This window comes from Myripristis murdjan, chromosome 5 (genome assembly GCF_902150065.1).
Source record: "Myripristis murdjan chromosome 5, fMyrMur1.1, whole genome shotgun sequence".
NCBI lineage: Eukaryota > Metazoa > Chordata > Actinopteri > Holocentriformes > Holocentridae > Myripristis > Myripristis murdjan.
Window position 1 is genome coordinate 1,921,282 of NC_043984.1, and position 16,898 is coordinate 1,938,179.

A 16,898-nucleotide genomic window follows, 5' to 3' on the forward strand; every position below is an offset into this window, starting at 1 on the left:
TCAGACAGTTAATCACGCTGCTCCACCAGGTATGGTCATTGGCAAGTGCGCATCACTGACTTCTGTACGATGAATATCAAAGATCGAATAAGAAGATCATGCAAATTTTGCTTGCAATGCACCACTGCTTCTGTTTGGTATGTTAATGGTGTGCTTAGACTGCTTTAGAATATAATGCCTTTCTCTCTCTCCGCCTTTGTTACATTAGAGAAATTTTCTATCAAACCCTGCATTGCTAATTGTCCTAATAATAACCAAAGTAGCAATTTATCACTTGACTTCATGATGTTATAGTTTATTTGAAAGCCCTAAGATTTGATCAGGTCTAGTTTCTTCAATCAGCAGTTCTGGTGAATTTTAATTAAATGGGTGAATGCAGTCTGATAGTCCTTGCAATAATTATTTTGTTATATTTACTGATGACAGAATCAGTAGAGATGAACCACTGTCAACCCCATTTTCCCAGTGCTTTTTTTTTTTTTTTTTTTTTTTTTTTTTTTTTGAACATGCAGAAGACCAGTAGCCAGTACAATATAAACCTGGTGTTACTTCAACATGTAAGTGAGGACTTTAAATAACACAAACAACTATCAAATTAGCTAGTTACCTGAGCAACAGCTACAACACAGCTCAGTTTGGTAATTTGCGAGCTTACTCACTAGTTAGTTAGCGACCTATAGGTAAAGTTACACAGTGAACCTATACCCTTCCACATTCTACAGAACCATTTGTTTGTTAACTGTTGTCCATTGTTGTATTAACCCTCCTATTATGTTTGTGGTCAGTTTGACCCCATTCAGTGTTTAACGTCTCTAAATAAATGATTAACATCATTTTTTTTTTTTTTTGCTTCTTATTTAATGAGTTTTCCTAATGTAATGGGCACTACCGGGTAAACATGAAATTCACATGATGATATGTGTTCAATGTCCTGTACACACTTTGTAACACATTGGTTATAAATACCGTTGTTCGTAAATTTGAACAGGAGGGTTAAGGCTGCTGTGACACTTCAATTTTTTTTTTTCTACCAAAATTTTTTGCACTGGTCTGGGGGCACTTGGCTCAAAAAATATTTCAAAGGAAGTACATTATTGAAAAAAAGTTTGAGAACCACTGGATTGAGTGATAGTGGTGTTGATTGTCCCATCGCACCCCACCATCCATTTTATATGGACTTTGTCGCTCCCGTTACGGTACATCACAGTGTCATTATTTACAGGACCACTAGAGGTCGCTGAACTTTAAAATGTAAATATAGGTCGTAATAAGCAGCTGTTTTTTTGCCGGAGGACAGTCTCCTTGGTACCCATCAGCAGGACATAGCTGGGTTTCTTCTTTCTCCTCTGCTTAGAAGTTTCCCAACCCAATAATATTGATAATATTGTTACCTTCTCTTACATTCAGTAGTTCACTTTCTCCAAATTTGAGCCTCTTTCCCAAGCTGAGTTTTGAGGTGATTTACCTGTGGGATGAAATGTGTTTTTCCTCACTAAAATTTGATTGTATACATTTTCGATCTCCCGTTGTGCCAACTGTGCTGTATGGATGCTATTGATTCCATTTAAAAAATGAACACGATTAATGGATGATAACACACTGTTGCCTTCCTGTCATCACATTAGTGCCAGTGTCAAGGAAGTGTAGTCTTGTGTCGGGGTGACTCAGCTGCTAATTCCAGCGACACAATGTGGTGATCTTGAGTCTTGGATCAGTGTAGATACGATCCCTCAGTATCATCACCCCTACCCCTCCCCACCCCCCCCACCCCTGTTGTCAAAAAGCTGAGTGGCTGCTACAATGTGATTGTGTTTGACTTGTCCAATGTGTCTGATTGTCAGGGAACACATATTGTGCCTCTCCTTCAGATTTCCTCACATGATCACAGTAGAGAGGAGGTGCACTTACATCTCCCTGTAGATGCCATCTTATTTAGAACATGTCAGCGTGTCGTATGTCAGCAGAAATGCTCTTCCTGTGCCAGGAACTCTTCTACACACTCATTAAACTTGAATTTTGAACGTCACTACAAAGTCTGTTATGCCGTTGTGTAGGAACATTTTAGTGTGCATGCTACTGCATTTCATTTTGACTCAGGCTTGTGCGCCTTTTGCCTGTATGTCGTCTTAGTGGTTTGTAGTATGCATCAGGCAGGAATGTATGTTTGTGTGTGTCTATGTGTGTGTGTTTGTGCAGCCTAGATTCTCCTCTAGCACGGAGTGTATTTATAGCACAACCCCCTCAAATCCTAACCATAGCAAACTTGGCTGCACAGACACACAGGCAATATGCTTCCCAATCATGTTTCTCTGTGACAGTGTAGAAAGGGCTCTGTAAAAGGATACTGACCATGGAAGGAAAGACCCTGTGTTATTGTATTTCTATTTTTTGTTTTTCCTAAGCTCCTCAAACTACCACGTTGAGCTATTTTTCAAAACAGAATCATTAGATATACCAATATACCCATTTTGGAAATGAATGAACTGAAAAAAAAAAAAGCCGTCATTTTAAGTTTCAGTATCTCTAAAATATAGACGGTCCAAGTAAAAGTACAGTTATTGTTTTAGCCAAGGATTTAAATTTTCAACTGTTTTTATGAAGCAGAATAATGTGATTTAAATACATTAAAATGTGACATTTTCGGTGAATAGGTATCTCATTATGGAACTATTTTCCATCCACATCAGAGGAATTTCATCGACATGTTCATTTCTAAAAGAGAAAATATTGTGTGCAAGCTTCAGAAAAACAAATTGCACTCAATTTTACCCTGATTTGACTGTCATAAATCATACCAGGGGAAACAAAACTAAAAAGTACAATAGTACAAGGAGAGAAGAAGTGGTTCAAAATCAGTGGACCAGAAAGAGAAAATCGTGCAAGCACAGGCACAGACACACTTATGCATGCACGCACATGAATTCATACATAGAGAGGATTTCTTGACATGCCTACACCAGTGAATGTTCACTATAGTCTCTCCTTCCTTTACTCCATCCTTTTCTCCCCCTCTCTCTTTCTCATCTCATTCTCTTGCTCTCTCTCTCTCTCTCTCTCTCTCTCTCTGTCTCTGTCTCCCTCACACACACACACATTTCCTATCAGTCACACCAAGCTCACTGCAGAGCCCTGAGGCGATGGGCTTGAGTGTGATCGGTGTGTGAGAAACCCGCTCCTCTCTCCCCTTGAGCTTCTTACATAACACATAACCACCCATCCCAGGGGTTGCCATCACCACACCGCAGGAGTGTTTATGTACGGATATGTGTGTGTGTGTGTGTGTGTGTGTGTGTGTGTGTGTGCACGTGCATTTACGAGACTTGAGAGGATGCGATCACCCCCCCACCTTAGCGGAATCCACAGGACTACAAGAGGAAAGGAATGACGCATCATGCAAGATAATATACAGTGTTAGCGTCGGCCCATGTTTTATTCACATTTGTGTAAGCTGTGCTCATGCATGGATTATCACCGACGGAGCGCTATTCACGGGATGCTCAATCACGGCGCCCCACATTTGTAGCTGTCCTCCACCACCGTTATTTTTCCCTGATGGAACATTTTGACAGAACATTAATGAGCCATTCGACCCTCCTACGTTCTGAGAATCATTATTATAGAAAGAATTATGCTTCCACTTGGCACAACTCCGATGCATTATACCATTAAGCATTGAATTGAACAACCAGCCGTTTTAACCCTTTGAAACCTGAATGAACGTCACATTTCTCGTGTTTAAGTGAGTCTGCCTTTCACAAGCACTTAACCCTCTGGAGCCTGGCCAAACTGGCTCTGTGTCTTTCAACAACATGGGCAAGGAAGCCTGTGGGTTACATAACAAGAAATTACCTGAAAAGTTGTCAAATGAATAAATAAATAAATAAAAGGTCACAAGTAATTGAACTGGAAATGGGCTAAAACAAAAAGAAAGAAAGGCAGACAAAGAAAGCAAGAAAGAAAGATAGAATGAATGAAAAGAGAAAGAAAGAAAGAAAGAAAATAACCATAAAATTGAAAGACAGAGAGAGTTTAATTAGAGAATTATCAAAAGACCAGTGAAAAAATGTTGAGCAAACCATATATGTAATTATTATAATGATGCAGTTAAAATGATGTCACAGAAAAACATTTTCTTTTTTGGCTAATTTTCAGGTCTTTTTTTCAGGAATGTGAAAAAAGGTAATTTCCTTGTTTGTCTTTGTTTGTTTCTTTTCTTTGCCTTTTTTTTTTTTTTTTTTCTTTTGCTAATTTGGGGGTAATTTTGTTGTAACTTTTTACTAATTTCTTGCCCGTTTTTGGGTCATTTCTTGTTAAGTTGCTTGTTTTTGAAAGAAATCATATGAATGTGCTCAGGTTTCAAAGTGTTAAATCAGTAAACTATTGTAGATGGAGCATTCTGTGTAACTGAGACTTAAGCTCCAAGCTGGCATATTCAAACAACAAAACATGCACTGTGTGTGTGTGTGTGTGTGTGTGTGTGTGTGTGTGTGCGTGTATTTTTAGCCCAGATAATGAATGCAGGCTTGTCACCAAGCTAAAATGAGGTTTAATATTCTAGATGGAAAGTCATCTGTTGTTTGGCCTTCCTCATTACTTCCAGGTCTTGAATCCGAGCGCTGCGAGGGGAAGGGTGGTCTGCCCTCTGTCGTGACTCATTTAAATGCTAAGGATGCTTCTCTCCCTTCATCACTCTCATTTTTTCTCATTTTTCCCCTCATCTCTGTCGCTTTCTCAATTTCTCCATCCTCTTCCTCTTTTACAATCTCATTATATCCCATCTCTCGCTCTCTGTCTGTCTCTCTCTCTTCCTCTTTTTCACTGTCTCTGCCTCTCTCTCTCTCCATCTATCATCCTCTTCTTCTTGCCCTGCTTTGCCACCTCCATCACGCTCAGCTGCATCTCGTCCTCTGGTCAGTCTGTCTTCACAGCCCCAATGTATTTTCACATTGAGTCTGAAAGTAAAGATAATCTTCATCCCCTTCATCTGACACTTTTGCCTTCTGCAGCATAAAGTCCACTGGGATTTTGGAGTGATAAACTGCACACTCAGAAGAGACTTTTATTATATTGTGTGTGAATTGATGAAGCTGCGCTCGACAAAACCGTTATGCATTTATGTAATGAAGCATGCTAATGAAACATGCTCTCAGGGCAGGGTGAAATCTCCATTCCTGTCAAAACCAATTTCCGCTCAACTCCGAGGTCGACCAAAGGCCAAAGCAGAGTTTGACTGTAGCTTTGGGAAGAAACAAACCTAAAGTGTCCTTTGCAGTCAGAGTATGGGGACATATCAGCCAGCTGACTGTTGTTCAAAATGAGCCAGATATAATATATTGTAGGTTGGAGCAGGATTATAATTCCTCAGACTGTCATAATAACTACAGATTTGACAGCTTAGTAATTATTCAGGCCTCCAACAACTGCCTTGGTGTCTTTTGTCTAATCTGTAAGCTGTCTGCTGGTGTGCCTCATATGGAATTGACAGATGGCGAGGCGGCGTAATCTGAGTTCTTTTACTGGCATGCTTGCAAGCCAGAGGGTGTGTAGGTACATGTGGGTTTGGATGTACAGGCATGTGGAGACGGCATTGAATTCAGACTTCATGGAGAAAGGGGTTGAATGAAAAAGAGTATGGACTCGATCACATTAGCTCTCAGACCAGCCCAATTTGATGTTACCTGCAACCCCTGAAAGTGGGACGATAAAACAGGCCACAGGCTCTGGGTCAGTGGGAAAAAGGATGCTGCACATCCTGCCGACAACAGCACGACACCGCCTGCCTTCCATGCCACTCCTGCAATCAGGTGCTGATTCGGAAATTAGGTCATCAGTTAGTTCATCAGTTAGTTATCAGGCAGGCGGGCCAATAGGTGACTCTCATTAACTGGCCAACAAAAAATAAAAGCAGATAAAATGTTCATCTTAAATTCAGCTATTTGATCTGCTGTTTCTGATTCTGAAAGCACATGCAATCGTACGCAGTTGGAGAAAAGAGCAAAGTCATGCATGTTGGGATCCATACAAAGCTCAAAGAGGCACACAGAGATCCACAGAGATCCATTGTCTTTTTGACAGCAGCTGATTCATGATGTTGGTTAATGCCGCCGTCCACAGTGATGCCTAGAGGGTCATGTGAAATAAAAGTAGGACAGTGTTAGGTAAAGTGACCAAATGGGATGACACAGAAAATCTAATCTCCTAGCTGTGTGTCACTTCTGGCACTCTAGTCAAAACAAAATGACAGACAGGACTAAGCAACAACCAGAGGCAGCAAAAAAATTACCAACAAGCTGAATCTGTTTCTCACCAATGCCAAAATGGAGGGTTTTGAGAGGTCATGCTTGTTGCTGTACGCTGGCATGTCCGGTTTGTGCACACCACACAGCACTGAAATCCTGATGTACTTAATAATACATAAATGTGGTGGAAGATAAATCCTTATCACCTCAGTTTGCCAGCTCATTTGCAAAATACAGAATACCGTATTTCCCCAAATAATAGCCCGGGCGTTTAATATGCAAAATCAACTTGGACCCCAGGCGTTTAAAGAACCAGGCGGCTCTTCGCTGCAGGCCTTTATTTATTTTTGCACAGACCTGCACCAGGCCATTACTGTGATGACAGTTACTGTCCAACATATTTACAGTCGGTCGATTTAAGATTACGGTACACCCTTTTTTTCTAACGTTAGCTAGCTCTCTTATTTTGACAGAAAACGAAAGTGCCGCACAGTTATTGTGTGGCTAACTGTTTACCTCTGCAAAAATAAGGTGAATAGCCTTATTTTGGGTTACATCAATATAATGCAAATAATTATTCGGGTGGGCGTTTAATACGCAAAATGGGTGCAGACCCCAGGCGATTATAAGAACCACTCGGCTATTTGCGGCCGGGCGATTAATTGGTGAAATACAGTATGTGCCTTTGTTTATTGTGTGTTAAAATCAAATGTGAAACAGGTTTTTTTCACAGTGCAATTACATACAATGTTGATGCAAAGACACGAAAACATGTGAATTAGCATCGGACGACATTAATATATGTGATGCGAATGAAGCAGATATGCAAATTCGCATCATTCTCATCATTTGTGTATTCATGTAGTTGAAAATTGTAAAATGTAGGTGTATTCAAAAGCAAACAAATAATTCTGTCAGTTTAATGGCATGTTCAATCCAAATGTAAAGCAATTTTTCAACTTACGAAGTTACACGAATATAGCAAATTGCACGTATTCACATTTTTGCATGAACTTTGTATGTAATCGCACCTTGAGGCAAGTATTCACCATTTGCCATTACTTTGTTCAGACCAAATGCAAAGTAAATGTTTTGCACGGCACAATTATTGTGAATTTTTGCCAAGTACAATTGCAATTAATGTGCAATTACATACAAAGTCAATGCAAAAATGTGAATAGATGCGAATTTGCACTGTGTGACGCTAATGACGGGAACACATGAAATTCACCATATTTGCTTTTGTTTGAAAGCTGAAAAATCACTTTACGTTTGGACTGAACATGCCATTAAACGGGCAGAAATATTTATTCATTATCGTAATTGCATACACCATAGTATAGAGTGACAAAGGTCTTTTAACGGAAAGACTTTCAAATAATAGGCTCATATAGTTTCTTTCTGTTCATATCGGTGGTTGTTTGCCAAGATTGACTGAAATTAACTAAATTATGACTTAAACAAAAACGTTGTCCCCCCAAATGAATATTATTCTGTTTGACAATACCAGTCTAAATGACAAAAGTCCAACTCTGACTCCGACTTTTTCCGATGGCGGCTTCCCCGTACAGTTGTGCGGTGACTCGGTGTGCCTTAAACTATCTCTGTGTGGCTGCTGCCCACATCAGATAAAACACTTAAACAATTACTGTCTTATCTGCTGCGGTGGGAGAAGGGCTTGTGGCCTCATTATGACCAGATTAGGGAGAGGAATAGAGCCCAGTCCCATTCACTCCTCACTCTGATAGTCAGTCCACTGGGCCCTCAGGTGACACTAACCACATTACAGTCTTCATAGAGACAGGCACAACAACAGCCGACCGTTACTGCCATTTCTTTCTGTCACTATGCATCACCAGCTTTTTTTCTACTGTATCTCTCTCTCTCTCTCTCTCTCTCTCTCTCTCTCTCTCTCTCCCTGTGTGTGTGTGTTTCTGTCTCACTAGCCTAATATTCTTTAATAATAACAGACCTAATAATAATTTTAAATTGTTATTATAAGAAGTAGCATTTGTAGTATTCTTTTTACTGGTATAGCACCTATCAATTAAATCAATCAGAAAAGTCAAAAATTCTCACGTGTTTATCAGAGTCTTGTTAGAGTCCAGGTGGAGAGTCCTTGTAGAAAAGCACATGTGTTAAACACTGGCTTCTTGTTCAAAATGATGGATTATCTTTACTATCTGGACAACACTCTGGAATTGCGGGTTGACCCTGCCACAGGTATGGATTTGAAATGTATCACGTGAATAAATATTAGTTATGATATAAATATTAATAGTTAATGCATAACTAATTAACAACTCTAGCTAAAAAGAAAAAAGAGGTATGGGGGTTATATACACTTAACTATCAAATACAACACATTTAAATACAAAGTTATCAGTGAACAATAAATAAATACATCAACAGCAATAGACAACAACAACACACACAGAATTATGACAACAAATTAAAAAGTTAGTGGGCCAAGAATGCCAGGGAATAAAAAAGTGTCTTTAGCCTAGATTTAAAGGCAGAGATGGAGGGAGCACATCTGATGTCTAACAGCAACTGGCTCTACAATCATGGTGCACCAACTGCAAAGGCTCTGTCAGCTGTGCATTTGAGTTGAGACTGGGGGTCATAAAGAGAGAACTGTAGTCAGATCCAAGAGACCTAGGAGCTGAGTGTCCATGAATTAGGTCTGTGAAATAACGTGGGGCCTGACCATTAAGAGCCTTAAATGTAATCAATAGGATTTTGAACTGAATCCTAAAATGGACTGGGCTGATGTGCTCATGTGTTTTAGTACCGGTCCACATCCTGGCAGCTGCATGCTGGACCATCTGCAGGTGAGATATTGAAGACTGGGGAAGACCAAAGAAGAGGGAATTGCAGTGGTCATATTGTGATGTAATGAACGCATGAATAACTTTTTCCATATCATGGAAGCAGAGAAGTGACTTGAGTCTGGAGATTATTCATAACTGGTGGTAACTGTTCTTAACAACAGAGCTGATTTGTTTGTCAAAACAGAGCTCGGAGTCCCTAGATTTCAGTGGGAGGTACAGTCGTGAGTTATCAGTGTAAAAGTGACAAGATATGTTACGCTTTCTGATAATGTAACCAAGGGGTTGCATATAGAGACAGAAAAGCACTGACCCCAGAATGGATCCTTGTGGGACCCCATCAGTGACTGGAGCACATGAGGGCGAAAATTGCCCTGTTTACACTGAGAAAGTCCTGTCTCTAAGATAGGATTTTAAACCAATTTAGTGCTGTACTGTTAATGCTGACCCACTGTTCAAGACAAACCAACAGGATGTTATGATCCTCAGTACTGAAGGCAGCACTAAGATCTAGTAATACTAAGATAGTGTTTCCCCCAGAATCAGCTGCAAGGAACAGGTCATTTGTCACCTTTAGCAGAGCTGTAGCACAGCTGTTTCAGTGCTGTGGCTTTGAATCCTGATAAGAGTCATAAATCAAACCAACAAAACTGGGATATATGCCTACATATCTTTCTTGCAATTTCACTAGAACTTACTTTTTGGGGTGAAAAAATAATTATTAAATTAAATTATTTGAAGTCATTAATAAACCAAACAAAGGAAGGGTTGTTATTTTTTCACTTGTAACAATGAATATGATATTTACCCATAAGAATAATTATATTAATCAAATCTGAAACTGAGGCACTAAGATTATGTATATAAAATTTATGTGAAATCTAAAAATTTGGGGTGCTGTCAATTTCAAGTGCTAGTCAATTTTGTAAATATGTAACCAAAATGTCCTGGATATCCGGAATGATAAAAACATCTATTTTAAAGATTCTTCAGACAGGTTACAGAAGGTACAAGGATCCATTTCAAATTAAATCTTCTTTTAAGAAATTCTGCAAGCAGGTACATCTTGGATTATTTTGACTTTTTATTTTATTAGTATTTATTATTATTTTGAGTTCTTTTTTTTTTTTTTAAACCTTAGGGGAAATAGTTCCATTTTGTAAATTTGGAGTGTGCTTTATCCAAAACCAGAGATTCTAATTCCAGATCTTGTAGACATATTTCTCTGTTATAATCATGAAGCATTATGGATTTTAAAATAGCACTTACAAAGTCAATGCAAAAATGTGAATAGACGCAAATGATGTGAATAGCCTACGTGCAATTTGCTATATTCGTGCGAGTTCGTAAATTGAAAAATTGCTTTATATTTGGACTGAACATGCCATTAAACTGACAGAATTATATATTTATTTGTTTGCTTTTGAATACGCCTACATTTTACAGTTTTCAACAGGTCTGTTGATGGCGCTGTTGTAGATTTGCTGTCAGAAATCGTTCCTCACAGTTAAACTCTGCTGTTCAGTAGCACTGGGATACTGACGTAAATGTTACGGCAAATGTGAACTGTTTCACTATTTCATGCGTGCAAATGAAGTCAATGAAGAATGTTTGCACACTGTAATGTTCACATTGCACATTTAATCCTTGGCTATGTGATGTTTCAATGTAGATATCATGGCCATGCCTACCACACAGACAGCAGGTAGCCTGTTTGACTGGCACTGAGCTAGCTGTCACGTTTTTTTCATCTCTGCTGTGCCGGACTACCCTTAGATCACTTGTCAAACACTATGCAGAGCTTGGACGTCTTCCTTGGAATTATGATGAAGTTAGAGTTTGTGTGTGTAATAGAGGCTATTTTACTCAGTCTTCCTTTTGTTTATCTGTCAAATCACTGTTTCCATTGCCAGAAACAGCAAATCCATTACTTTCTGAGTGCCAGAGGGTATATTCTGGGAAATACATACCAGAGGCCAAGTTTTTAATAAATATTGCACATGTAGAGCCTTTCATGAATGGTGTATGTTGAGTCAGCCAGTGATAACAGTAAGCTACATGAAAATAAATTTTTGTGAAAATGTACATATCAAGGCTGAGTCCTGATCGCAGCGTCCTGGGTTCGAATCAGACCTCAGGCCCTTTGCTGCATGTCGTTCCCTCTCTCTCCCCTGACTTTCCCGTTTCTCTCTACTGTGACTGTCAAACAAAGCAGAAATGCCAAAACAAAATTCTTTAAAAAAAAAAAAAAAAAAAAGACATTAGAAATTCAACAACAGAGTGAGTGATCAAATCTGTTGTTTTTGTAGTGTCTTATGTGCACACACACAAACACACACACATTGGATTGGATTGGAAAATCTTTATTGTCCCCGAGGGGCAATTTGTTTCCAACAGCTGATGGGACAAATGACCTGAGGTATGTGTTTGAGTTGGCCGTCCTGACATAAGCAAATCTCCTCCGTGTCGCCAGGAGTCCAAACTCTGCATGGAGGGGGTGCTGATGGTCCTCCAGGATGGCCTTTGCCTTCTGAGTGGCTCTCACTTGAAGAACATGATCAAGATCATTCAAGTCTATACCAACAATTTTCCTGCAAACACACTCACTCTAGATTGTGGATGGCCGCATATTTTTGTCCAAACCCAACCCAGATTTTGCTTGCACTCCATCGTTTTGTTCCATTTACCACCTGAAATAGCCTACATGCTGCCTTCAGCGTTGTCACGTAAACTTCAGTACTATACAGGAAGTTGCCCAGAACAGACAGACAGAGGTCCATCATATTTATTTGTTTTACAACAGAGTTTCACTAAAATAACGCCGACGTGACCGATCCCGACTCAAACCTGAACATAATTTCTAAATTTTTGTCCAAACCTGGTATCCACACTCTAACACACACAAACACACACACACACACACACACACACACACACACACACACACACACACGCCTTATCTGTTTCTCATTCATCCTGTCTATTTCTCACTTTGTCATATTCTATTTTTCTGGCCCGCTCTTCCACTTCCTGCCTGCATCTGTCTCTTTCTCTCTGGAGGCTAGTTTTTTTGTGTTGCAGGCATCTGATGATTTACATTGTAGCGTGTCCTTACATTTCCTGTGGCGTCTCTCTGTGATTTTTTCTCTCAATAACGGAGTTCCATTCACACAGAGAGATTGACATGCTGCGGGAGAAGCGACCTGTCATTGGTTGTCTGAATGTGCACTGACAGCTGCTGACAGGCCTGCTGGCATTATTATTTGTCTAACCCACAACCAGCAGCACATTTGCATTGTAGAGCATTGTTGTCCCTATGTAACCCCTGACCTAAGGTGTTTTGATGTTACTCCCCACAACCCTGACGCTATTATAAAAGATAACTATAGCAGAAAATGAGTATATTAAGTTAAATAAGCATATTTAAACTGACTCTTACAAGATGATTGTTAACATACAATTTTAAAATTCCTCCTTTCCTTTTTGAAGGATCACATATAAGTCACGTCTTTGGTTTACTAAAACATTCTTAGAATAGGCTGAATGACTGAATGATGCACTTTTGCATCTGACTTTACTTTTTGGAAAAAGGAATGCATTTTCCTTCATAAATATACTGTACATATATGATCTAATTTTCTTGTTTTTTCTCCTCTTCTATCTTCTGTGTCCTTTCTCATTTTCCACTCCCCCCCCCCTCTCTGCAGACCATGCTGACTGCCATCTCGATGAGCGCCATCGCCACCAATGGAGTAGTACCAGGTGGGTGAGCAAACACTACCACTGCACAGTCATCATCATTTGAGGCTGTTCACAATCTGCAACGACATTTATTTTATTCACTTTGAGGGGTTCTCAAAGTTTTGATGACTGTGGGCCAATTTAGGGACCCAACATTGGATTGATTCTTTAAAAGCCTATTCTACATGCCAGTAATTAATCATGTGATAAATGTGTGTTGTGTTTTCTGGAGGAGGAAAAAGTCCTATTTGTCCATTTGTAGATATTTTAATGAAAAAAGGTTCATGTCTACAAGTTATGCTTTGGAAATGGTTTGCAGCCGGTAATGTAAAATTAACACAATTTATAGTCCTTGAGGCTAATACAAATTCATGAAATCTGACTCCTGGGCAGTTCAGCCTCTTTGAAATTGTTCATGCTTAGTTGTTTGCTCTTCGCCTGTGAACTTGTCGTTCATTTTGTGATTGGTATCATAGCAGTGTTTTCATCATTTTGGCCAACCTGTGAGGTACAACAAAGTAAGCGCTGCACCATTTCTCCTTAAACTTCCTTTTCTCCTCAAGGTTTTTTTTTTTTTTTGTGCAATGGCCTCGGCTCCTCCATCTCGCTAACCGGTTAACGTACCTGCATTGATGACGAAATCTGTCTCGCATGTGTACAAGTCATACATGACTTGTTAGATGTCTAGTTGCCATGCAACCATTCCTAACTTGACAGCTTGGCTCAGAGGGTGCAGATTTACCATTCCTAAAAGCAAACTACTGTGTGATATAGGCTGCAAAACCTGCATGTTTGGGGCCCGAACTGTATGGGCATAAGGTGGGCATGTCTGCAAAGGTGAGACCTGTGGGTGCCCAGAGAACCCATTCTCATTCAGAGATCTGGAGGTCAGAGGTCAAGGGACCCTGCTGAAAATGGCCATAGCAGATTTTCCTCATCAAAATTTAGCCTGACTTTGGAGCAATATTTAGCCACCTTGCCATCATCATGTAGCATGACATAAACTGAGCCTGCTACAGCCTCTGAAAGACAGTACGACACAGGCCTTGTTCAGACTGCAGGCAAATTGAATTTGTTTCTCAAATCAGATCTTTAAGACAGACTGTCCGCACTGTTATTTGCAAGTGGTCAGATCTGATTTGCGCTGTGGTAACGGCATAGGTGTCAGTTTCTACACACTGGAGACGCAGTACATCAAGATGGAAGCATGAGAAATGGAGCTCCATCGTCTCACCCTCCAAACAATCGTGCTGTCACGTTGCAGTGCACAACATCTCTGTCACATTAGACAAATTCAGCTACGGAGGAGGCTGATATTAATGAACATACCCAAAATAATAGCAGCTACTATAATCTACTTCCATCACTTTGAACTGACGTTGTTGTGTCGTGTTGCAAGTGACATAACAGACACTTTGAAATCTTATTTGAGAGTCTGGACTGATATGCAGCTGTAAAAGTCCAATTGGAATCGCATTTCAAACCACCTCCAAATGTGGTTTGGATCTGATTTACAAAAAACACATTGCATGTGGTTTTTTACTGTCCAGACTTAATAAAATCATTCTGGATACAGTCTGAATATTACAAAAACAGGATCTGGGCTGGCACATAAACAGGGCCACAGAGACAGACCAAATACAGTATGCTGGCAGTTTAAGAGGTTAACTCATCGTAGCCCACCAGAAACGTCTCCAAGGGCCACCACTGGCTTGTGGACCGCACTTTGAGAATGCCTGGTATACATCGTAATGATGGCCTGCCCTTTGCCTGCTGACCTGCATACAGCAGGGGTCAGAGGAAATTACAGGCTGTAGAGACATGTGGAAATGGAATCACTGCACTCCAATTATAACTGTCTCCACTGAAACAGTCTATATTCTGCTGCAAAGTGCTGATTAAGCTGTATTTATTTGTTGTTATCTATTTTTATTTATTTGCACAGTGATAAAACATAGAGGCAAAGACTTAACAGAACAGAATGACAAAATAGAATATATACAAATATAAACAAAAGTAATAATATAAGTAGCAAACTTAACCATAATAACCATATTGTGGAAAATATAACTGCAAAAAATGCATAAAATGCCATGGATGTTGCTATGAATTAAGGATTAAACTGCAATTTGCACTGCACACAAAAATCCCCATCTGAACAAGCCATTCAGTCTTAGCTTCTGTGCTAAAATCTTGCTTTCCTGGAGTGAGATGAGTTCCACTTGTTTCCAGTGCTAATCATCTTATTGTCAGAATTTTCTTGAATCAAGCACAATGTTTTTTTGATCAGCTACTGGGTTGATCTGCTTTATTCTGCCTTGTTTCAGCTTATTTGTACTTGTTCCCAGAAAACCATGGGGTTATTTCATCCCACTGGCAGAATTTTTTTCACTTATTTTTAAGAAAAAAACAAGATTTTAACACTGAATGTGAGACTAAATGACTTGCTGATGTGTGCATTTCTTTAAATAATCTATAAAAACATAGTCATTTCATCTGTCAAAAAAAAACTTTTTGGGTTTGTAACTAATATTTACAGCACAGAAGTATGTTGAGTGGGAAAAAGACATACATTCATAAAACACAGACATTGGAAGAGCATTTATTTACGCTTGTGTTCATGTTGTTGTGGTTGTGCTCAGCTGGAGGCTCCTACTACATGATTTCTCGTTCGCTGGGCCCTGAGTTTGGGGGAGCGGTGGGGATCTGTTTCTACCTGGGGACCACCTTCGCTGGAGCTATGTACATCCTGGGGGCCATCGAGCTCCTCCTGGTGAGAAACCTCCTCTGTCTGTCTGCATTTTCCTGATTCTGTTCCTCTGCCTTTTCTCTGTCACTGTCAAGGATTTGTGCATCATCATCTGTCCGCTCTCTCACCCTCCCAGCTTCCTCTTCTCTGTGCTGCGCTTTGGAGCTATTTCCTCAATCTGTCTATTCTTCAACCTGAATTGTGATCAATTGTCGATTAAATACGGGAATCTTTCATCCTCTCCTCCTGCTCTGCCTTTTATTCCACACTTCTCCTGCTGCCATGTCTCATCCTGCATGGAGTATTGGGTAATTATGCAAATTCTGCATTAGGGAGAGATCAAGACACTGGATGAGTAACAAGACCATTCCTTGAACTGCTCTCATCACTTTGGTCCACTGTTATCAGTATGTGAGAGTCCCCTCCCCTCCTTATTCTCCTTCTGGATCCCTCTATTGGATATGTAGGGTTTGATCATGCCTGGAGGTTAATTCTGTCTTCTGGGTCAAAACTGGCTTAGTTTCTATTGTGAAATAACAATCCCTGCAGAATTGTAAGGAGCGGATCTGGAGAAGGCTGATTTGAATATGTTTTATCCTTCCACACAAGCCAAGAACACAAACCGATGCTATTTTAGGAAGCATGAACAGTTCACATTGAAGCAGGAGATTTGTTTGCCTAGTGATATGCTGTTCTTAGCATCAGCTCAGTTTCTCCAGCCAAATGACCGATCTGAGTCATGACCCTCCACTTGTTCTTCTCAGTTTTCTTTGGTCATTATGTTGATTAAATTGTTTGGTTGGAAACCAAAGGAGCATTTAAAAAAAAAAAAAATATTTTCAGTGCTTATGTAATAGCCTCGCCGTGAATCAGCCTACATCCAAAGCAGATGACAGATACTGATGGGATAATTAGGGGTTTTTACAATTTTGTAAATGATGGTGCTATTCTTAGTTTGACCCGTAATAAAAGTGTAGTAATGGCAATTCGTTTAGATTATTAATGCCATGCTTGAGTTGTTCAATTAAGCTGAATAGAAATAGCAGCCATGATTATATGTGCTGCTTCAGGCTCCATTTGAAGACGGCTAATGTGGGCGTCACACTCCATGTTTTCACACTTCATGAAGTTGTCCTCCTCTATAACCTCCTCTCTCTCCCTCTCTCTCATCTCTCCCTCTGTTTTTTTTTTTTTTCTTTTTAACCTAGAGTAAAATGTATTTAACTTATGGGGCAGCAGGTTAGGAGAAATGAATGAGAAACGCTTACCCTTCCTCACCTACTACCGTTGAGATGCCCTTGAGCAAGGTACTTTACTCTGAGCTTCTCAGTGGTCAAC

At 39.8% G+C, this 16,898-nt stretch overlaps 1 protein-coding gene across 1 annotated transcript in view; it reads left to right on the forward strand.

The window, feature by feature from the left end:
* Positions 1-16,898, forward strand: part of LOC115359500 (solute carrier family 12 member 5-like) — a 204,105-nt gene that overhangs the window by 158,263 nt on the left and 28,944 nt on the right. The window contains exons 5-6 of the mRNA XM_030052017.1: positions 12,778-12,832; positions 15,454-15,584. Coding sequence (XP_029907877.1) covers positions 12,778-12,832; positions 15,454-15,584 — 186 coding nt within the window. The remainder of the gene's footprint in view (positions 1-12,777; positions 12,833-15,453; positions 15,585-16,898) is intronic.